At 33.1% G+C, this 22387-nt stretch overlaps 2 protein-coding genes across 4 annotated transcripts in view; one reads left to right on the plus strand and one right to left on the minus strand.

Annotated features, from left to right (window-relative positions):
- Nucleotides 1-14520, minus strand: part of LOC128165547 (bifunctional 3'-phosphoadenosine 5'-phosphosulfate synthase-like) — a 29054-nt gene extending 14534 nt beyond the window's left edge. Inside the window, exon 1 of one of the 3 annotated variants that reach the window (XM_052830189.1) lies at nucleotides 14375-14520. In XM_052830189.1, coding sequence (XP_052686149.1) covers nucleotides 14375-14410 — 36 coding nt within the window. In that variant the 5' untranslated portion in view covers nucleotides 14411-14520. Of the gene's footprint in view, nucleotides 1-5855; nucleotides 5995-7144; nucleotides 7248-14374 lie in introns of those variants that run through there. The other 2 variants (XM_052830190.1, XM_052830194.1) reach the window with 2 other exon arrangements.
- Nucleotides 14521-14674: 154 nt separating this feature from the next.
- Nucleotides 14675-19057, plus strand: LOC128165548 (multiple inositol polyphosphate phosphatase 1-like). Its single transcript, XM_052830195.1, has 4 exons — nucleotides 14675-15476; nucleotides 16115-16239; nucleotides 16937-17052; nucleotides 17426-19057. Exons 1-4 carry the CDS (start codon nucleotides 14711-14713, stop codon nucleotides 17820-17822), a joined length of 1404 nt encoding a protein of 467 aa, XP_052686155.1. The 5' UTR covers nucleotides 14675-14710; the 3' UTR covers nucleotides 17823-19057.
- Nucleotides 19058-22387: the final 3330 nt, after the last annotated feature.

Below are 22387 nucleotides of genomic sequence, written 5' to 3' on the forward strand. Positions count from 1 at the left end.
GAAAATGAAATATTAATTCCATATTCTTTAAGATAAAACAGTACCTAGCTAGAGGTTAAAATCTTAACATAGGTCATTTATATTAACCTATTTCATATTGAAGATATAATTATCAAATTTAGAAAAGATTGCAAGTTTTGAAATTAGTTTTCTTAAAACTAATTAATTCATGCAGAGTTTGGTTGTACAGTGTATTAATATATCAAAATGGATGTGTTATGAAAGAATAGCATTTTGAATTTTGTATAGATACCACATACCAGGAAAGTCATAGATATTGATTTAAGAATTTTCAAAGGAAGGGACGTTGATGTTCAAAGACATCAGACAAGATTATACCTGACATCCTTCTGTACACAAGTGAATACTATTGCTTTTACTGATAATATCTACGTTTCAAAGAAAACTTAACTGATTCTAATATATAGCTATATAAGCTAGACAAAATAGGACATACATGTACCCGGTATATATAAATATGATTTTAGTTTATAAAAGAATGATTGATTAATGAAGAGTAAATATTTTTCTGATCAGAGGGTCATTGTACCTTAGTTATGTTGCAAAACTTAATCATGCATGAATATAATACCGGTACTTTATATTCGAGGAAGAAAAAATTTGTTTTCTACATTACACTGGAAGCTAGAAGATCATACATTTAATTACCTGGTACATTATAGCTGTATTATATGTGTATTATAATGTACCCTATATATCAGACAGTAAAATCTGACATTTCAATGAATGCAATTCATTCTTCTTTCTATTAACATCTTACAGACAGAAAATTAGATAGTTTGGATTTTACAAACAATGTATTTTATTACAGTATATCACAGAGAAATGAGGCAGAATGGTTTTAAAACATTATTTTCTGAGAAAACATTAATCATGCAGCCACAATATGGACAATTATTATAGAAATTGGTGGGGAAAATAATGGGTACATTTGATGTGTTTTGTGGCTAAGATGATAAAGCAATTTTGTGTTTCCACATGATGAAACCGAAGTTGATTTATTAAAATGGTCTATGTTTATTTAAATCATTGATTGAGAATCTTCTCTACTTGGAAGGATTTTTATTTATTGTCAAATACTTTGAAGATGCTACTTGATACTCCGATATGCCGAAGGCTGGATGAAAAGAATGTCCCCCTCATCCAAGCATTCCCCCGGATGTGATGGATGAGGGGCATTCTTGGAAGACAGCCTGAGGCTGAGGAGTATCAAGGTTCCCTCCCTGTATGGGTATTGAGAATTGTTTATCCCACCTCAAATAAAAATACATATTTGACAATAAATCTGCTTTAAAATTATGAGTGTTTATCACAATGGAAGCACTATTTATACGGTATGTGACGTCACTTCCAGGTAGGTTTTTAGCTTTTTTTGAAGGGCGATCCCGAGCATAATAGCCAGGAAATAATGCTACTTGATACTCCTCAGCCTCAGGCTGTCTTCCAAGAATGCCCCTCATCCATCACATCCGGGGGAATGCTTGGATGAGGGGGACATTATCTCTAGAGGTTCCTTGTATTGCATGTTTTAATCCCAACTCTACTGGCAGAATGTGTTAAGTTCCCATTTTTAGGCTTTTAAGAGTGCAAAAGATATAAACATCATTCTAAGTTAATTGTGTGAAATTCACAGATTGTACTACCATTGCAGTATTATATCAAAAATCTATTTTTAATTCAAAGGATGATATCTACTACATAAGGCAAACATTTGATAATTAAAGCACCACCATCTGAAATTCTAAATAATGAGAGAAAACTTAAGAAAGCACATACATGTAAATGTACACCTGTGCTTCCACACTGCTTGACACTGCTAGTCATCATGAATGGTCAGGTATGAGATAAAAGCAATGAAAAGGATTAGCTTGAAGTTTTATGTTATACTCTAAGACATGAAACAAAATTCGATGCTTCCAATTGTCCATTTAACAACGAAAGGGGTAAATTTATGCATAAACTTTCCTCTTTCTCTCTGCTAATTAATATCTAAACCATTAATCTTGCTATATTTTTTGCATTTTAGACTATTAAACATAATTAGACCTTATGATAAATGACATTTCAAGTACATGGGTAATTTCAAACTTATTTTCTAAATAATTCAGACATTGTGACTGCATGTGTGCTAAATAATTCTATGCACATGCAGTGTGACTGCAAGTGTGCTATTTTATGCACATGCAGTGATTCACCAAAGGATTTTTATCTGATATCAGAACAAAATCGAGAACAAAATCTGGAACACTGAAGTGGAACATTTATGAATCTTTCACATGTACTAGTTTCTACCCACAAACAAACAAGTTCATCTCTGACCGACAGATCTGGGACATTGTTACTGTACTTAATACACAAAGCCAGCTGTGTCACAGGACTGCTACCCGGAGTTACAGTGCTGTTATTGTATCTATACATCACCACTGAGTGCAAACAATAGTTGATGTGACAAGTCAAGATTCAAGTCGGTCACACCAAAGCATGGAATTAAGTGGCTGGATCTCTAACAAGTGGATTTATCACTGTGATTTTGTACTACACACTGAATACACTACAACAATCATTGTATTGAGAGTTCATAATGCACTTTATTGATGACTGCATGGTGTGGGGAAGTATTGCTGACTAAATGCAATTGAACCTTCTCCATTATGCTTCAATGATAAGCATGCAACCTTACAATCAAAAATTCCTTTTAACTTAAGTTTAATCTAAATTAAACATCCCGCCATATGCAGCATTTTTTTTTTGTACATTTTCACATTTTTTTTCATGTCTAGAGTAAAAGCTAGGACATTGATATCACAAAATGACATTGTAATTACCACTGACCAAGCCAAGTGACTGGTATACATATCTGAAATGAGAGTTCAAGCATATGAAACTAAACAAGGAGGGATGAGGGGTAAGGAGTATCCAATAATGAACACTGAACAAGTATGAGAGGTGACAGGAAAATTCAAGTTCAAGTATCAGGTGAGATGGAAGAGTCCTGATATATGAACACTGAACAAGTATTATATGAGATGGAAGAGTCCTAATATATGAACACTGAACAAGTATCAGGTGAGATGGAAGGTCTCATATATAAACACTAAATATGTCTGTCTTTTTTCATGGAAATGTTTATTATAAGAAACTGACAAAAAATCACAATTAACTAACTACTTATATTTACACCACTGACCATTAAAAAAGTAAGTAATTCCATATTTATACAGAACAGTTAAAAGTTGAAAACTATCACTGCACCAAAGCGTGATTTTTTTATACATATATAAGCTACTCTGAATAGCTTAATAAAGCTATATAGCTTTTTAAAGCTATACATGTATAGCTAAATGAAGAGATTGTGCTGGACCTCCTAAACAAGCAGGGATGGGGGGTAAGGAGTATCCAATAATGAACACTAAACAAGTATGAGAGGTGACAGGAAAGTCCTAATGTATGAACACAAAACAAGTATGGGAGGTGACTGGAAAGTCCTAATGTATGAACCATAAACAAGTATGAGAGGTGACAGGAAAGTCCTAATGTATGAACACAAAACAAGTATGGGAGGTGACTGGAAAGCCCTAATATAAGAACACTAAACAATGGAAACTCCTAGTTTATGAACACTGAACAAGGGAACGTCCTAGTATTTGAACACTGAACAAGGGAAAGTCCTAGTATATGAACACTGAACAAGGGAAAGTCCTAGAATATTAACACTAAACAAGTATGAGAGATGACAGGAAAGTCCTAATATATGAACACTGAACAAGGGAAAGTCCTAATATATGAACACTGAACAAGCAGGGATGATAAGAAAAACCCATGATGAAGATCTAGCGAACAAGCATTCAGAATGACAGGAGAGTATGTGCTATACCCTGTCCCAAGATATCCTTGATTCACATTTTGCTTAATTACTCAATATCTATAAATACCTCAGGGTTCAAATGATGTTCATTCAAAAGTGAAAAATTCCAACATTTTTCATTTGAAATGCTCCCTCTACCTTATCAGGCTTCAATACACAGCTAAAAAATGTGATGTCTAAGGAGACTTTGTATTGCAACAGATCCGTATGATAACGTTGAAAAACTGTGCGAGGTATTCTGTGTAACTTCCGAATGGAGAAAAGATGTCAACATTCCCCATTATAAATCTCCGCAAGAAATCAGTTTTCGTTCCTTTGATTTTTTTCGAGTGAAAAATAATAATTTGTGTATGAAATTATCTTGGTTTTCCTTTTCATCTATTTCAATGGTGTGTATTTTTCTTTTCTATTAAAAATCATCCAAACTTGCTGCATACAGATAGTCACATCAGTAGCTGCTACCAGACGAGCTGTAAAATTGTATAAAGCTTGTACACGAGTTAGGACAATTTGTCTGCTTTCCTGATGACAGACATAAATTTTAAACCAATGAAGTGAAAAACAAATCATTTAATGCTTTTAACAGCATTAACTTTGGAATAAATTTAATAAATTTTTGAGTTTTCAAAAAATTGAACCATCTTAGCAGAACTGCACAGTATGAAAGAATTGATGTTGAGCTACAGGCATGGGGAAGAAAATTAATGTACACTTATCGATAATGAAAATCTTGACTTCATTTCTCAAGACAATTACATAGCATTTATTTTAGCAATAATATCAATGCATGTTTTTTTTTCAATGGATTTGGTTCTAACTTTAATATTAACTGTATGCCATGACTAAATACCAGTCTTCCAACTATGCGACATGCTATAAAGAATATGTTAAGTAACCTTTTCTCTTTTTATGAATAATTTCAGGACATGTAATACGAGCATTTTTTTTTTACAGCCATGAAATTTTGATATTGATAAGTTTGTGATTAATAAACATTTATTACTTTCAGTCATAAGTTGTAAGTTCTTCTGTAAAACTCAAGCCAGATCAACAATGTCCCACGTCTTTATATATAAATAAAAGATTTGTAGGTGACTTATTTACATGCAAGGGTTGTTGGCATGGAACCTAGAGAACTTAATCCTTGTGAATTGGCAAATCAAGTTTTTCTCTGAAATGACTGCATCCGTTACATCCTGTACGAACCACAATGAGAGCATTTGACTTGTCATATCAACATCTCTTTAAGATCATTCATATGAAATAATGCGTTATTGATCAGAATATTACGTTGACGGAAAATCGAGCCAAGATATACTGACATTTTATAATACTTCTTAGAAGTTTCAGCTCTATTTAGAAATCTGCTGCCATTCAGATTTTTTAGATTTCATTGAATTTTGTTGGTAGCTAGGTCATCAACTGTAAAAAGTCAATGAAGAGTAAACCTCACAAGTATTAAGTAAGTCAATGATTGTCATCATTAAATAAATGTACAAGTTATGTAGTGCAGGTACTTGAAGAAAACACAAACTGAACAATAAGCAAGAAAATGTACTTTGACCACACTTAATTGTTGCATATAGAAGAACTCAAAGAGCAAGCACATTCATACATGGATGAACTGCTTTCTGATGCCTAATCTGGATGATAACCCTAATTCCTGATACATTTACTGTGTTATCTTTAAATTTAAGTTTATGCATCAAATAAGGCCACAGTGATAAAAACTGTGCCAATTTGGAGATAAATGTGAGAGTACACTTACATCTGACAGTAGAGAACATGGCTTACTGTCAACAAAGACAAATACATACAACATCTTTTTGACATTCACCTCTGAAATCACATGTGTTTTTTATTTTACCTCAGGCAAATGTTTACTCTTCATAAACATGCCATTTATCTAGAAGTAATAGCTGTTTCAACACCGGATTGCATGCTCCAGCTTCTGTACTCTTGTACTTACGTAAGATAAGTTAAAAGCCATAGAAACCAACTTCTGTTCCTCTTAATCCAACAAAAAAATCATCCAGTGTTAGAGGGACCTAGAGTTACTTATAGGAGTCTTGCTATGTGTCACAGATGGGTTCCTCTGTGTGCAGTCCTTTACTTCATAGGAGATCAATACACGGAGCAAAGAACCAAGCTTTGATCAACACGCTTAATAAACCAAGCCTTACATGCATTATTGGCAAATTCATTCAAAGAAAGAAACTTTTAACTGCTTTAATATGAAATTACTGGACTGAAAAAGAAAAAAGAAAATAGATTTTTTTTTTTTTGGGGGGGGGGGGGGGGGGGGGGGCAATATTAACAGACTGTCTAACAGAAAGAAGTTCCATATAAACTCAAGTAAACATTAGAAAAATCAAAGATCTCTAGGCACTAGGAAACAAAGTTCCTGGTTGAGGTAAAGAATTTGAAAATCTTGAAAGTACGTTATAAAATAAAAGCCAGGGATCTTGAGAACATAACTTAAGATCTCGAGGTAATAATTCAGACTCTCAAGAAAGAGAACTCTCATATCAGGACTTCAATAACAAAATCTAATCTAGAGATCTGTTGGTTATAGCTGCAATAATGTAGCCCCCTCCCGATTTTTTTTTTTTTGGGGGGGGGGGGGAGTAAACATCCAGTAAAAATCAGATATAAAAAATTGGAGAGGGCTACATTATTGCAGCTAAGTCGGTTACTACATATCATCATAGAGATTTCAGGAGAGCGTTGGAATCCTTGGTTAATAACATGAGTGCTCATATAGCCCTCAAGAATAACTTCAAGAGAGGAGACCTGGGATATTAGTGTACAATACTACATGTGTAAACAAATACAGGGGGAAATCAAATTGTCTGGAGTATGTTGTACAGTTACTCAAATATTCTCAGTAACTGATGAAAAATTCTAAACATGACTCTACATAATGTCACATGTACAAGTATGAGATAATTGAAAAAAAAGTTTACTGAAAACTTTTAAGATTTGTCTTTATAATTCTAATCGTTTTTCTAATATATCTCCATCAAAGGCAATCTTTTTTTTATGTTCATATTTCATAAATTTTCAAGTTATTGTACTGGTTTAAGCTATTCATCAGATTGATGACTTAATTAGCATTAAAGTAAATTCTATTAATGAATACATACATAAATTCCATGCTCTAAATAGCAGATAAAACAAAGACAACACAAGAAAAAAGGTTCTTGTATATAATTTTTTTTTTCTATTTAGAAATCAATCAGACTAATCAATATTTACCGAGTTGAAAGCAAACTGGAGGTTGTAGGCTGACATTACGGAGGACGTGGCGAAACTGTTCAAGCCTCCCCGTGACAGGATAAGTAAGGGGCTTATATTTGTAATTTATTCACTCCATTTGTTGACAGAAACTTAGACGATTATAAATGTTTTGTCAATGTTGCGACAGATGTCTCCCCCGTCTCTGCCATTTCTCCACAGTTTACATGCATGGCCATACAATCTATTGGCCGTTTCTCCACAGTTTACCTGTGTGGCCATACAACCTATTACAATAATGACCATGCATACACATGGGGAGTTCGGGCAGCTTCTGTTATACCTCAAGGTGTACTTACTTTATATAAAAGCATTTATTTAGAGACCAAAATTATTGTTTTTCATTATTTCTTCATAATTTATTTCCTTGAGGAGATTATGACAAGTTATATTATGTATATTCATTGATATAAAAATGTTGTTCATATATTAACTATCTCCAATCCTTAGCAATGTTTGATAACTCTTTTTTATCCTGAATTTTTTTATCCAAGGCATACTATAAATCTGCCTAATACTTAACGAGGCCGGGTCTAATTAGTTCTGCCCTAGATTTTTTAATGAAATTTTTTACCTGAATTTCTACTGATATAATTATTGTTTTAAGATTAAAAAATAAGACATTTACCACACCGTTTGTTTAGGGGGTCATCTCAAAGTTTGTTAATCTTTAACATAGGACCCTATGGGATTTCGCTTGAAATGTATCAATTTTGTACATTTTTTTAAACTTCTGCCCTAGGGATTTCTTTTTCTGTTCTACATATTAGAGTTATTGCTAAAAGGCATCAAATGGTCAAATAAAAAAACCCTTTTACCTCCTGGTTTGTTCCAGGGGTCTTATCAAAGTTGATTATTGTATGCCTAATTTCCCAGATTTGTCAGATAATGGCTATTTTTTATTTGACAAAGGCGGAAAAGGTGATCTTTATAGTATTATTAAAGCCTTCAGACATATTTAAGTAATAAAAAAATATATAACATCACATATTAAGGGTCATTAATATAAAATACATAGTTACTGTCTTGAAATATATGAATTAAGCTATATTTAGGCGGGTTAAGAAAACGTGACAGAGGGTTTGGCCTGCTGAACCCTCTTCACTTTTTCGACCCGAGCCCAAATATAGCTTATACTTCGAAACAGTTATGTTTATTCCACAATATAACATTAATTTTACGCATTAAACGAGCCATTTTCAACAAATTTCGCTGAATATCTGCAGATAAAACTATCACGCCATGGCGTCAAACAAGCAAAAAGATGACGTCACAATACAAATGAAACGCTGCGCGAAAGCGTGCGTACTCGTTCTGTACTCGGCCTCGTTAATATTGACGAATTTAATTAGTATTGAAGTATTAATATTATGCTAAGCCATTCAACGAACTGCTTGGCTAAGTGGCTCCGCGGAGACCTACTTACCTAGAGGTTAAGGGGTTTGAGCCACCGTTGCACCGGTACAACCTTTTTTTTTCTAATTTGATCGCAACTTGTATACGTTATTTATTCCATTATAACGGTATTCATCGTGACCAAAATTGCAGTAACTTCGTAAAATGCATGGATCCCATAAAAGAAATTCTTTTTATTTTATTTCATTTATTGTTTCAAGGATATATAACATCTTTTAATAGGATGAAAAAAATACTTTGAGGCTGAGGATTGGAGAACCTGTAATACTAAAATTATTCAGTTCCAAGAATTTAAGAGGCCGGAATTATTTTCAATGTTGAAAATAAAATTCCAGGTTCAGACCTAAGACAGATGTGACAAATGCTAGGAACTGTTTATTAATGTTCAAAAGTAAATAGCAGATAGAAAAATCAATTTGAAAAAGGTCTTTATTAACTAGTACATGTATATTGAACCAATGTCAACAAAAACATGGCACAAGCTTTATTTACACAACAATTGAAAGAATTGTGAGCTCTGTATTTTGCTTTTAACTCTATGAATGACAGTGGATTGCATTTACTAATTTTAAAGAATTGTGAAAATTCAAAATAGAAAACAAAATTAGGCCAAAATCTTGACTGTGCCCCTTTACAAGAGCTAAAATTTCATTATGGCAATCATTTCATATCAATAAAATGAAGTACAGTGTACCATTTAAAGTGTATTAACCATTTTTACTTAATATTAATACTTGGCCTAAATAGAAATATGCTTAAAACTAAATTGTTGGTTTTATTCTATTCCTTGGCACATCTTAGAGCATGTTAGGTTCATTGACATGACGAGCACATGTGATAAACATGTTCAATAAAATCTTTTTGTTAATATTTTATATATAATATTCGAAAGTTTAAGGATATATTAAAGGATTGCAAATTTATAAAAACCTCAAAAACTAATTCACAGGAAAAGCAGGAATGTTTTCTGCTTAATATGGTGATGGAGTTTGGGTACTTGGATATATGTAGCATGACAGTGTTTGCAAAGGAAGTAAAATTATGTTAGTTTAAAGGCGCCATATTAAAGACAGCAATGGCAAGTTGTGTAGAGTTTCATTAGTGAAAGGCATGTTGAGAAACAGCACAATGGTGCTTTCTTGTGCTGTGCAGTCATGTTCAGGTCAAGTACAATCTCTTAATTAATTAGCTTTATAACTTGAATAGGATATATAATAATATATCTTTATCAAGCTTTTCAAAATAGCTTGATTTGGCTATATTGTCATACAGTTTTCTTCAACGTGTAATTTCTTCAGCATGTATATAAACTCAACCTTTAAGCCAGCATTTTTTTTATTTTTAGGTTTACAAACCCGCGCTCTGTTTTCGAGATTTAAAAAAAAAAAATCATAAAAAAGATCTCTTTATTTTCCCTAACAGCAAATTTTGACAGAATCGAGATTTTTTGGCTTGGGATCGAGATTTAAAATTGGAATTGATATTGTAAAGTAACAACTTCCTGTCAAATATGTCGCAACTCAGGTTTGTGTTTATTGTGGCCTGGTTTAGTCTGAAATTTGCTCACAGTGGCGGAAAATGCCAAGATCAACAACTTAAAAAAGAACAAACTTGATTAACAACCTAAAAAGAACAAACTATCTTGTCAGACCGATATGTAACGCATGTGTTGCAAGTGGAAAAGAAACGGTCACTCAAGCATCCAGAAGCATCATTTGTTTAATAAAAGAAAGTTAACATTTTCTAGAGCAACGTTGTCTAATGATTAAAGTCCATGCTTAACAACTTTGACAGTATTCATTTATATATAGCATTCCTTACTTAAACCATTTTATATAAAATTTTGTTTAATTGGTAACAAAAATTACCGGTACTCTTAAAAAATAAATTGACGAACTATTTGTACCAAGCTAAAAATTTAATATGATACAACTGTAACTAAAGATTCTTATAATGTTAAATGACTTGTTCCCTATAAATTCACAAATGAACATTGCTACATGTTATGTCAAATCTGTTTGTCCAATATTCTTTTGTACTATTTCAGTGATATGTTACACAGATGACATACTTTTCCCATGCTACACTTGATGCAGTTACACACCACTGTCATGAAGTTGTAATTTATTATACATATTATTAAAAAAAGGTAATGTCATAAAATTTTTATTTTACCTCCTACAGAACATTACAATTTTGTGGTTCGTAGACCTAAAAGTAAAAAAAAATTGGTTGTCAATAATGATTTTTTCTTATTTCCTCCTCCTACGGAACTTTATCATTTTGTGGTTTGTAAACCTAAAAATAATGAATGGTCCATGGTGCAAGCATGAGTAGTACTAAAATTGAGATTTTTTGTGTTTTTATTTTTTATAATTAACATTTTTGTGAAAAACTGCATAAAAATACTAGCTTTATCAAGCTATTATGTAGCTGCAGGTCTGTAGCTTTCTTGGTCTGAAAAAATTTGGATGGATGACCCGGGAGTACAGTTCCATGCCAGTTAAAATGTTGAAATTTCAGGCGCACAAAAATTGCACTAGTCTTGGACTGGTTTACCTTATTTACACACAAATTCTGTGGAAATAATGAGTACTATTAAATTCTTCAGGCAATTTACCACTGATATATTCACTTTACTTTCCAGAGACTTATTCTTTTAATTAAACATGCTACCCAACCTCTAAATTGAAATGAAATATGTTAAAGTCGTGTTCAGATCAAGCTTCACCATTTCACAGGTAAACAAACTGCACCACTTCACTTTACGGGGATGGTGTTTAAAAGAATATCAGAGGAAAATAAAGTGAAGATACAGGTACCTGTAGTAAAATGTCTGAGGAATTTTTTGGAATCAAATATTTGTACAGAATGTGTTCAGAAATAAGATTAATCAGTCCAAAACTAGCACAATTTTCCGTGTGTCATAAATTGCAACTTTTTAACATGTGTCATAGAAAACTGTAGCTCCCTAGTCGTCCATTTCAGTTTTTCAGACTGGGAGCTACAGACCTTCAGCTAGCTATTCTGACTATACTGGTGTGCGGCCAGTTCTCGCCGAGTACCATTTCTCGCCAGTACATTGTGACGTCATCATATCAACACATAAAATTATAGACGAAAAATGACGTCACAATGTACTGGCGAGAAATGGTACTCGGCAAGAACTGGTAGCACGCCAGTATACATGTAGCTTAATTAACCTATACTTGTGGCGACCAGATCTTGCTGAGTACCATTTCTCGCCAGTGCATTGTGAAATCATTTTATCAACACATAAAATTTTATACAAAAAATGACGTAACGCTGCACAGGCGAAAAATGGTACTCAAAGAGAACTGGTTGTATGCCAGTAATGGTGTGCAAGGCCTAAAAAAAAAAATTGTGTGTTTAGGGTAACACTGATGAAAAAATTAGGTTAGGTAGGTAGGGATTTTTTTATATTTTATCATATTTTTTTAGTATGAATCCTAAGAATATTTGTTTGGTTCATATTTAAAAACGTATTTTTTATTGGAAATAAGATAAAATTCACAATCGAATAAAATCAGACATCTATTACAGTGTTTTCCCAGAAAATTTTTGAAGCATGGGGGAAAGTTTGTCAGAGTAAGTGCGCAGTGCGGCATTAAAGCGCCTAAGCCAGCGAAATCACTGTGTGTAATAATATAACCTTTTGATGAAACGTACTACATGATATGTACTATAACTGATGCATTTTCATGAAATCTACATCAACAAGTATCATTTCAATTCATAATTATATTCTAATATCTGTGTATATTTAATATACAATTTTTCTGTTTTTTTCTGGCAAAACTAATAACATTTTTTTTCAAAACCAGTTTTTTAAGAGGTTGGTCCTCACAAGTTTTCACAAAACACAAGAAATATAGATTCACATGGCAGTTCAACATCAGCTTCTGTCCCACTCCTTCTTCTACATATTATATAGAAGAGATTTTTGTAGGGGGGTGTTGAACAAGAAATAGGCAGAACAAGTCCATACAATTACAGCAAACTTGATTCAACTTATTCTGGGCAGTTAATATTTCTTGTTTAAATTGGGGGTTCATATGAAAGTTTCTGTGATATCTTGACACCAGTCCCCTTCCTCGTTTACATGTATGTACACAGTCAATCATTTTCATAGGCATACAATATACGATGTTTCTAGTCATGTGACATCGCTTCAGTGCATTTCTGCAAATAACTGTAGTTTTTTTTTTCTTTATTATATACATTTTTTCAAGTTTCCAATATCCTTGCGGCAAATAAAGAGTTCAAGCATATCGAATCCAAGCTAACACCATCGAGTGAACATTGTGCTATTTTTAGATCTTGGAAAATCCACAACATTTGATAATGGCGGAGATGTCGAAAAAAGCACATTATATTAAAACAAAAAGTAATCACGTCTCTATTTATGCATTAATCACCAATTAATAGGGATGGGACGATCCACCGATGCATCACGATATTTATTTTGACGATATTTGGATCGATACATTTACCATTAATACAACGATACCTAAGCGAACATCTTTTTATTTTCCAAAAATATCCGAGCTTCAAATATCGGCTATTTTTAGTCCGCGCGCCTAAATATGAAAGTACAAAGATGGCGGAAAACCTCGTAGAGTTGTCAAAACTGTTAGGAAGCTAAATCTGGAGTGTGGACAACTTTTGGATTACTTGTTTATGAAAAAGTAGAGTATATGAGACTAAAGTAATTTGTAAATTGTGCAACGCTCATTTTAAATATATCAAAATAACTTTGGACATGCGGTAATACATCGACAGATTGAATAAATTTTTAACCCTTATTCATGTTTTCATTTAGTTGCAATGTATCGTGATATGTATCGTATCGCATATTATGTATCGTGATATGTACCGAATCGGCTAAGTACAGTATCGTCCCAGCCCTGCCAATTAATAAACTCAGTTTTAATATATCTTAATCATAAGCTAAGTCCTTAAACCGTAAACCACGTGTGCCCCCTTGCTGAGATCGATGTCAAAATTAACTGTGCTCACTGCGGGTGTAAGTGTTTTTCTGAAGTTTGAGCGGAGAAACGACAACTTTATATCTACTAATTACAGTTAAGATGTGTAATAATTGGAAAAAGAATTTTGCTTTGAAATAAACATGCATAGCGGGAAGCATGGCGGCACTGTGTGATGCATGGTGGGGGATCTTCAATGCATGGCGGTACCGCCATGCAAAATCGGCCTGGGGAAATTTTTAAAACACTGTCTAAAAATGGTAGGATCGGGCCATTTTTGTAGGTTAGGTCGGGTTACCCGAAACACACAACTTTTTTTTTTAGGCCCAACCAGTTCTCGCCGAGTACCATTTCTCGCCAGTACATTGTGACATCATTTGTCATATATTATTCTAGGTGTTGATAAAATGACGTCACAATGTACTGGCCAGAAATGGTACTCGGCGAGAACTGGTCCCACGCCAGTATAGCTTATTCAAGAGAATAGCTAAATCAAGAGATTACACTGGACCTGATGTTAGCGCGGTGGTTTGCTTCATGACATAGCAACGGCATAATGGTTTTTCAGAACATTCTAATGAGCTTTTGAAATGGCTTTACCCAGCAGTCTTTAGGCTACTTCTATGTAAAGCCCTTTTGGAGAATTAGGTCCTCACCTATTAAACACACTGACACTGTTAGTGTTACATGCTAAAAATAAAAAAGATAATCAACTGCAGCACGAGCTCCACAAATATATTTCTTTAAAAAAATGAAAGATACTTACATGGACATTCTTGGCCTTAAATATTTCACCGCTCATCTTTTAATGTCTTTGTCTTGGCTTGTTTTAAGAGCCAGCGGCACTTTTTTTTCTTGGTTTCAGGTTTCTGGTTTGTTTTATGTTTACAGAGAACCGGAAATGGTGCCTATTAACGTGTTCCAAAACTTTTTCTCAGTGAAATGCTATGATTTATCATTCTACACCAAGAGTCAATACTTTATAGTTGCCCTTCATTTTTTACGTTTAACTCTCTCATACATGTTGATTTTTTGTATTTATAAACAATTTCGTTTTAGTTGACTTATATCTGTACGAGCTAACTCGCACCAGCGACCCAAGATGTCAGCGTTCTTGAGGCTGAAACTGTCTCAGATGATAATGATGATATTTGTTTTTTATTTAATGATTTTAGAATGTTTGAGCCCAGCTCACGCATTATCATCGTTTAGAACGCCTAGTTATTCTACAAAGACTCCGTACTTTTGGGTTAACGACGAAAAGGAAACAATAGCTCTTGATTCGGAGACGTGGTTTGAGTATGGAGAAAAGACATGCCAAATTATACATTTAAACGCCGTCTTTCGCCACGGTGCAAGGTTTCCTAGTCTGAAATGGATCAAAAGAATGACTAACCTGCATAAAAAGTTGGTAGAAAATGGCGTGGACGAACAATATCCTTTTCTAAAGGCTTGGAAAAACCCCTTTCCTGAGAAGAGTGACAAAATCATAGCTGAATTAGGCGAACAAGAACAAGAAATGTTGGGCGAAAGGTTTGCTCACAGATTTAATTTACTATTTGATGAAGACATGGATAGTATTCGAGTTGTGTCTTCTAGTAAACAAAGAAGCTATGCTAGCAGTCTATCATTTTACACTGGATTGTCACAAACTGTTTTTGGGGAAGCAGACAAGACAATGGAACCAACAGTAAACGATATTGAAATGAGATTTCATGACAATTGTGTTCATTTTGCTGAATCTGTAGACAAAAATAAAACAGCAACCAATGAATACTCAAAATTTAAATATGGACCAGAAGTAGATGTGATTGCCAAGAAGCTGACAGATGTTCTACATTTACCCGAGAAAGCTGCTGTAACACCAGGTAGACAGTGAACCTGTCTTTCAGTAAATACACACCATACATTAGTTATGTAATAGGAAAGGAGGAATATTAAAAACATATGGCTGGACCGGGAATTGAACCTGGGACCCCTGTAACTCTAGTCAGGAGCTCTACCACTGAGCTACCCAGGCCAATATCCACAGTTCATATAGCCCCAGCTACTACAGTTACACATTTCCATATTAAGTTTTCATGTATACTGATACCCCTATGCCAAGTTTTAATTAACAGTCACAAAAAGTCTAAAAAGACACAAGTTTATCTAACTATTTAAATTTTAAATAAAATATATCATGATGTAGTACATTGTTTTCATAAACAAAACCTGATTACAGAAATGATGAAAACTATGTAAAAGGTTATATAATAGTTAACAAATGTGATATATATGTTCAATATATAAATGAAAACTTTTCAATGCATGAACAATAAACTAGGTACCTGCACTGTAAATTAACTTCATTTTAAAACTTGTTTCTATTGAGGGAGCTTGTGGACAAAAAACATTGGTTGCAATGTTAGATATTTATCTGCAAGTTCTGAGTTTTTAAACAACACTACTTAAGAAGATCTTGCACCCTTTTTATCTCTTTAATTTATTGTGTCCATTGTTGTAGATGATCTGAATACAATTCACCAGTTGTGTGCTTTTGAGGAGGCTTTGACTGACACAGGGTCAGAGTGGTGTCAGTTTCTGGACCAGGAAAGTCTGGAGGTCATCCAGTACATGAACGACCTGAAGGTCAGTACAGAGTTGTCTTAATTAATAGGGTCACAGTAACCAACTAAAATCCCTCCACAAAATATTTAATTTTTGAACTTGTATATCTCTCAGACTGATAACTTATAGTTATCTATCTTTTCAATTCTCTTATATAAATGAAACCATGTCTGTTTTATTGACTGACCAAACAGTGGAGCAATAGAATAAAAGACTGAGCCATTATCAAATTTAATTTTACTTGATTTTCCAATTGTAGTCTGAACCATAAATTTCAAAATGAGAAGATAGGTATGGGAACATTTTTTTCTATTTGTGGGGGAAGGAGGATCATAAGATTTTATTTGAAATCCAATAATTGACAAAAGGGCACAGTGTAAAAAAAGTCTTTCTCAAACTTTAATAAAATTAATAAGAGAAGATAGTAAATGGCAGTTCATATTTTTTGCAATTTTTTTTCTTCAGATTTTTACCAAAAACTCCACCCCTAAAACTCATTCTATTAATATTAATAGAGAAGAAACATTAACAAACAATCTATTGAATATTTCTTTTTTTTATAATTAAAACAGTTACATGTATACAGTACATTAAGAAACATTTTAGCAGGGTGCTTAAGCTGAATTTAGCCATTTGTTTTTAATGTTTATTATTTGAGTTACTTTTTATAATTTTTCCAATAAGAGAAGACTGATAATCCTTTGTTTCTAATCTGTAGCAATATTGGAAAAAGATGTACGGGCATGACATTTCTTCTGCCATGAGTTGTCCTCTCTTGAGTCGTATTTTTACCACACTGGATAAAGTGATTCAGGCCAACAATGCTGATGATGAGTAAGTCATGCGTTGTTTTGTATGGTTTTCTTCTTTTTATTTATGAAAACAGTCTGATAATGATTAAATCCTCAGACTCATCAATTTTTATTAAATTTAAAAAAAGAAGAAGTTTTGTTTGGTGTTTGCAAGTCAAGACTTAATGTTGATGACAATGCAAGTTTCTCTCACCCCTCCCTTTGATTTTATTCTTTAAGATAAAGTAAGTGTCTCTTTATTTGTGGGAATAGTTTGTATACATATTATCATATTGTATTTCCTTATGGATAAATATCTACTGGCTAATTTATATTTTCTACACCTGGTATTTGTTTTAAGAAAACAGTGATAAACACTGAACTGTTGACATGCCATCTTTCTGTGTTTTCTGCAGCTATGCCGCGGCTGAGTTTGGATTTGGTCATGCGGAGACTCTGGCTCCTCTCTATGCTTCTCTCGGACTTTTTAAAGATGAGCCACAGCTAAAGGCAGACAATTTCAAGCTCCACCTCAACAGGAAGTTCCGTGCCAGCAGAGTGCTGCCGTTCTCAGCTAATTTCGCCATGGCGTTGTACCAGTGCGACTCAGGAGAAGACAACAATGACTACCTAGAGTATGTTGTCAAGTTTTATGTAAACGAAAAAACAGTAGACATTCCAGCATGTGGGAAACAAGTGTGTCCTTATAAGGAAGTCAGGGAGTTCTACAAGAATCAAGTGGATAACTGCGAGTTCCACAAAATGTGTAGAAACCCTGAGCCAAAAGAAAATTCAGAGCACAATGAGCTATAACAAATGCTTCATATCGACAATACAGAATGCGAGGAGGTCATTGAACGGTGCTGAAACTCAGGATACATACCACATTACATGGAGCAATTATATTGCTTCATTTGAAATACATACTAGATATTCATCATCTCTGTGATAATCATAGTATTTTTACGAAGTCATTAAATAATGACAAAGTTCCAGTAGTATTAAAAGCCCAAAAGATGATAACTCATAATTTTCAGCTTTTTTGGGGAGTAGGTTCAGCCCAATCAGCCATCTTTTATTTTGAAACCTTCTACTACGTGTACTTTGTCATTCCTCGTCTCCATATCAGCTGATCATCATTCGTCTTGTTGATATCAGACCTTAACCTTTAACCCTTTTCTATGCTGTTTATTAGTATTATGAACGGACAATGTTTTAAATAATAAGACCCTAAAGAACCTCTGAAAATAGCCTCTTACAATATGAAGCTACATCTATTTGCATGACACAGGAATCTAAATTGAATTTGTTACATTATGTAGTTGTTTCAGTGCATAACTGTCTATAGATCTGATGTTTGATAATGACATGAACAATGATGGTTGTGTACTTTGGAATACAGTATAATCAGGGTTTTTTTCTGCAAGGGGCTAAATTTGCAATATTGTATTAAATACAGAAAAATGTGTAGAATAAATAGTGTGTGTTTCATCAGTCCAGAAAGTGATAAAAATAAAACTGCACAAATACAAATCCTTGATTCGAATGAAAGCCAAATACATGTGTATGTTCACAAATGAATTGAAAAGGTAATAGTAAAAGCAGTTTGTATCTGGTTGTGTGTACCAATCTCCTTCACTTCTACATAACTGAATGCCTGGTAATGATCAACATTAACAAGTTATTCATTATTTATAAGCACAAGTTGTGCAATGGTTGTAAACTATGGTTATGTTTTAAAAATTTAAGAGTATTGAACTTATTTTCAGAATTTTTCGTACTCTCACTTAATTTTTGTCATTATTCCTGTGTACATGGAGAATTGTGTAGAGAAATTCCTGATTGAATATTCTTGAAATGATTTTAATCTTCTTCTTTTTTTTTTTTACATACATTGTTATTTGTTTTTAGATGATTTAATTTAATGTTTTAGAAAACGGTTTACTGTTTAATTTTGTTTATACAATTTGAAGATGTTGCATTTTATTGAATTTAAAGTTACAGAGCAATTTTTTGCAATGCTAGAAGGATAAATTATCTACAATCTGTTTTTGTTGGCATTGTTTGTTTCTTGTTTGTTTAATGGGCTCTTGAGAGTTTATTATGGAGTTGATGCTAATTAGGCATTACCTATTTCTTTAAAAGAAGATGGATGAATAAGGCGTGTAAACTGCCTATATGGGGATAGATAAGATACTACAAAATTAAAATTTCAACAAATCTCAGAATTTTTTTTCTAAATTATTGAAAACAATGTATATTTACCATAACATCGATTTATAACCTTTAATTATGTTAAATATTTAGAGTAGGATGATTTAAACTGGCGTATGCGTGTCAAAACCTCCAAATAGTGTCATTTTTAGAACTGCAATGCCTTTTCTTTGATAGAGTGGGTCTCGGCTCCATATTTTTGTCAAAGTCTATAAAAGGTTTAAAGGAAATCAAACCGATTTCATTCAACAAAAACGTGGAGAGATGACCCACTATACTTTAAAAATGTCATTTTGTATCCCAACAATTGAACGTTTTCGAGAAATACTAAGTCCGTAAATTCGTGGTTGAAGTTGCATTTAGCATATAACAATGAAGTTTGTTGTGACTGAAATGGCTCAGTGGTTAAAGCACCAGACATTAGGTAACATTATAGAGCTATGTTTTTTAGGTATGGGTTCGATACCACCAAAACTTTAGAATTTTTTTTTTGTTATCGTTTGTTAAAATATTGTAAACTGAATATAGTTAGAAATTGTACTTTTGTAAACTTGTAATATAACATCATCTAGTATATTTGGTTGGAAAAAAAATAATTTGAAATTGTTTTTTTACGACAAAACCAAATGCGCATTGGCGCTATCTTGTTCCCCCATCTTCTTTATTGCAGAGGCTAGTGCCTGTGAACTCCAAGGGAACTAATGTTGGAAACACAGTAACTCATCTTTATGCTCCTTTTGTGGAATCAATCAACAGTTAGAGAACTGACTTTAGATAAACAAAAATAACACATATATTTATTAAAGAATGTTTTATTGTATATTTTACGTGGATATGTCAGTTAAGAAAATAATCCTTGTTATTCCATACAATATTAGCAATATACATGATAATGTGCATGTCCAACGTTGACAAAACGCGGGTATGTATTTTTTAAATACCTTCAATGATATCCTGCGTGAATCACCAAAGAAAGCATTTTATTGTTTAAATGTCCCTCAAAATACATGTACCTTTTAGTGTTTAAATTTCTGAAAGTGACAATCATAGCATGGAATAAATTAATTACTAACTATATGAATATATAGTAGTACCCAAAAGTCTATGAAGTCCATAATATGCATGTACCTGTACTCTGTATGAAAAGATCAACAGAACGTACTCGACGTAAGATGTTTTCTGCATGGTGATGGTTCGTTATTGTTCCTGATGGTTCGTTATTGTTCCAAGATGTTGATTGCGGAAAAGAACAAACTCGGACCACTTCAGATGTCTGGATAAAAATAGAGATGCGGGGTGGAGCGATGAGAGCGGTCTGGTATCTGATCAGACCTGGGGTAATATTTTATATACTAGGTACAACCATAGATCATATAAAACCCATAATTTGTCATTGTTGATGTAATAAATCACGTAAAATCTGACTGTACAGTTAGGTATGGTTAAGGAGGCGGATGGTCAACAAATTACCCGTCAGATCGGACGTTAAAATTAAATACATGTTATTGATCAATATATTTTAGATTAAGAGTTTGAATATTTTTCTATATCTTTATAAAGAAACGTTTATCAGATAGAGATCAATGTAATAAAAAAGTAGCCACAACCTTCCATCTCACTTGTGATGTGATTTCTAAGTGCTTTTATATACTTGACTGTAAAATGGCCATTTATGTGTCCTCTACAGATTAAATTTTTTTTTACAAAACCTACTCCCTGTCTATCCGATAAATTTAATATTTCTAAATATATATGTTGAACTGAATGCAAGTTTCGGAACGCTTTTCCTTTTCTGCCCAGTGGTGCAGCTTCACGTGTCGCACTAAGGTGTACTGTACCAGTACTAGTATTCTAAAGGACAGTGTCTTCCCACAAATGTTTATTAATAATAAGATTTGGTGTTACGACTTCTTTTAAGTACTCATAACACCAAATTTTATCTTTAATCAAACAATTGTTGGAACACATTGGAATAGCTAATTATCAAAAACTTGTAAGGAGTTATTTTGCATTATATATTAATATTTAGTGCTTTCAAGTATCATAGGACCAAAAAAAAAACCCACCAAAAAAATGTTGCTGTATTATATAGAAAATTATTATTTCGATTTAAATTATTTTTCAATTCTGTTAAGAATTTTGTTGAATGTTTCCTGACCCTTTGATTTCCCGAATTAACTAGAATACATATGACAGTTCTAGTTGCTTGTCTGTTTGCTTCCTTTTATCTTAACTAGAATACATTTTATCGAAAATTTCTCTCTGATTTTCTTTTCTGAGAATTTAGAAACACTATGAACCATTCAAATGGAAAGTGACGGAAGGAGACGCCATCTGTTTCGACAGAGGAGTCTTCATGGTACAAAAAATAGCTATAGGCCTACATTAATGAGTTTAATTTTGTGTCCGGATAGGACCATTTGCGGTAGCGCGACATCACGTTCAGATAATAAAACTTGTTAAAAGATGTGGCGGTGAGCAGTACGTGTTCCGTCCTTGATCAATATTGTCATAAAAGTGTCATAAATTTTGTGAATATATTATATGTTTAATCAAATCTTTAATTAAAATATTAGGTATACAAATATACTTTTAAAAATATTGATAAATTGCTGATAATTTTGTTTGTTTAGAGCCTTGTAAACAATATTTTATTTTGGTTAAGTATATTGTACTGGGGTATGTTAATCATGCACTGCAGAATTCTGAATGTAACCGAATGCTTGGCAGGGTACACGTTACAAAAATAAATAAATTAATGTGAATGATTTACCCGTAAAAATACAGAAATCAATCTATTGCATATATATAGTTTTCCATTTTTAATTTCGATAGGTCCGGATATCACGAATTTCTGGAGAATGACATCATCAATTTTTTTTTTACAAACAACTGTCTGTTTGGTTACCATCGTTTACCTACCTCCAAAAAAATAATGAGTTGCCTCCGAGATAGGTACTTAGTATATTTCCAGATGACAGACCCAAACTTATATCTAAGATTTCTTTTAAAAAACGCTCCACTGGTTCACGAATTGCAGTCCTTTTTAATGACATATACATTGTTTATTTGTTTATCTGTTGAAGGAAAAGAGCATTACATATAAAATAAATTCAATTGTTTTGCATTTCATTGACAAAATGACAACACTTAAAGCCTGCACA

Source organism: Crassostrea angulata, chromosome 10 (assembly GCF_025612915.1).
Source record: "Crassostrea angulata isolate pt1a10 chromosome 10, ASM2561291v2, whole genome shotgun sequence".
Classification (NCBI taxonomy): domain Eukaryota; kingdom Metazoa; phylum Mollusca; class Bivalvia; order Ostreida; family Ostreidae; genus Magallana; species Magallana angulata.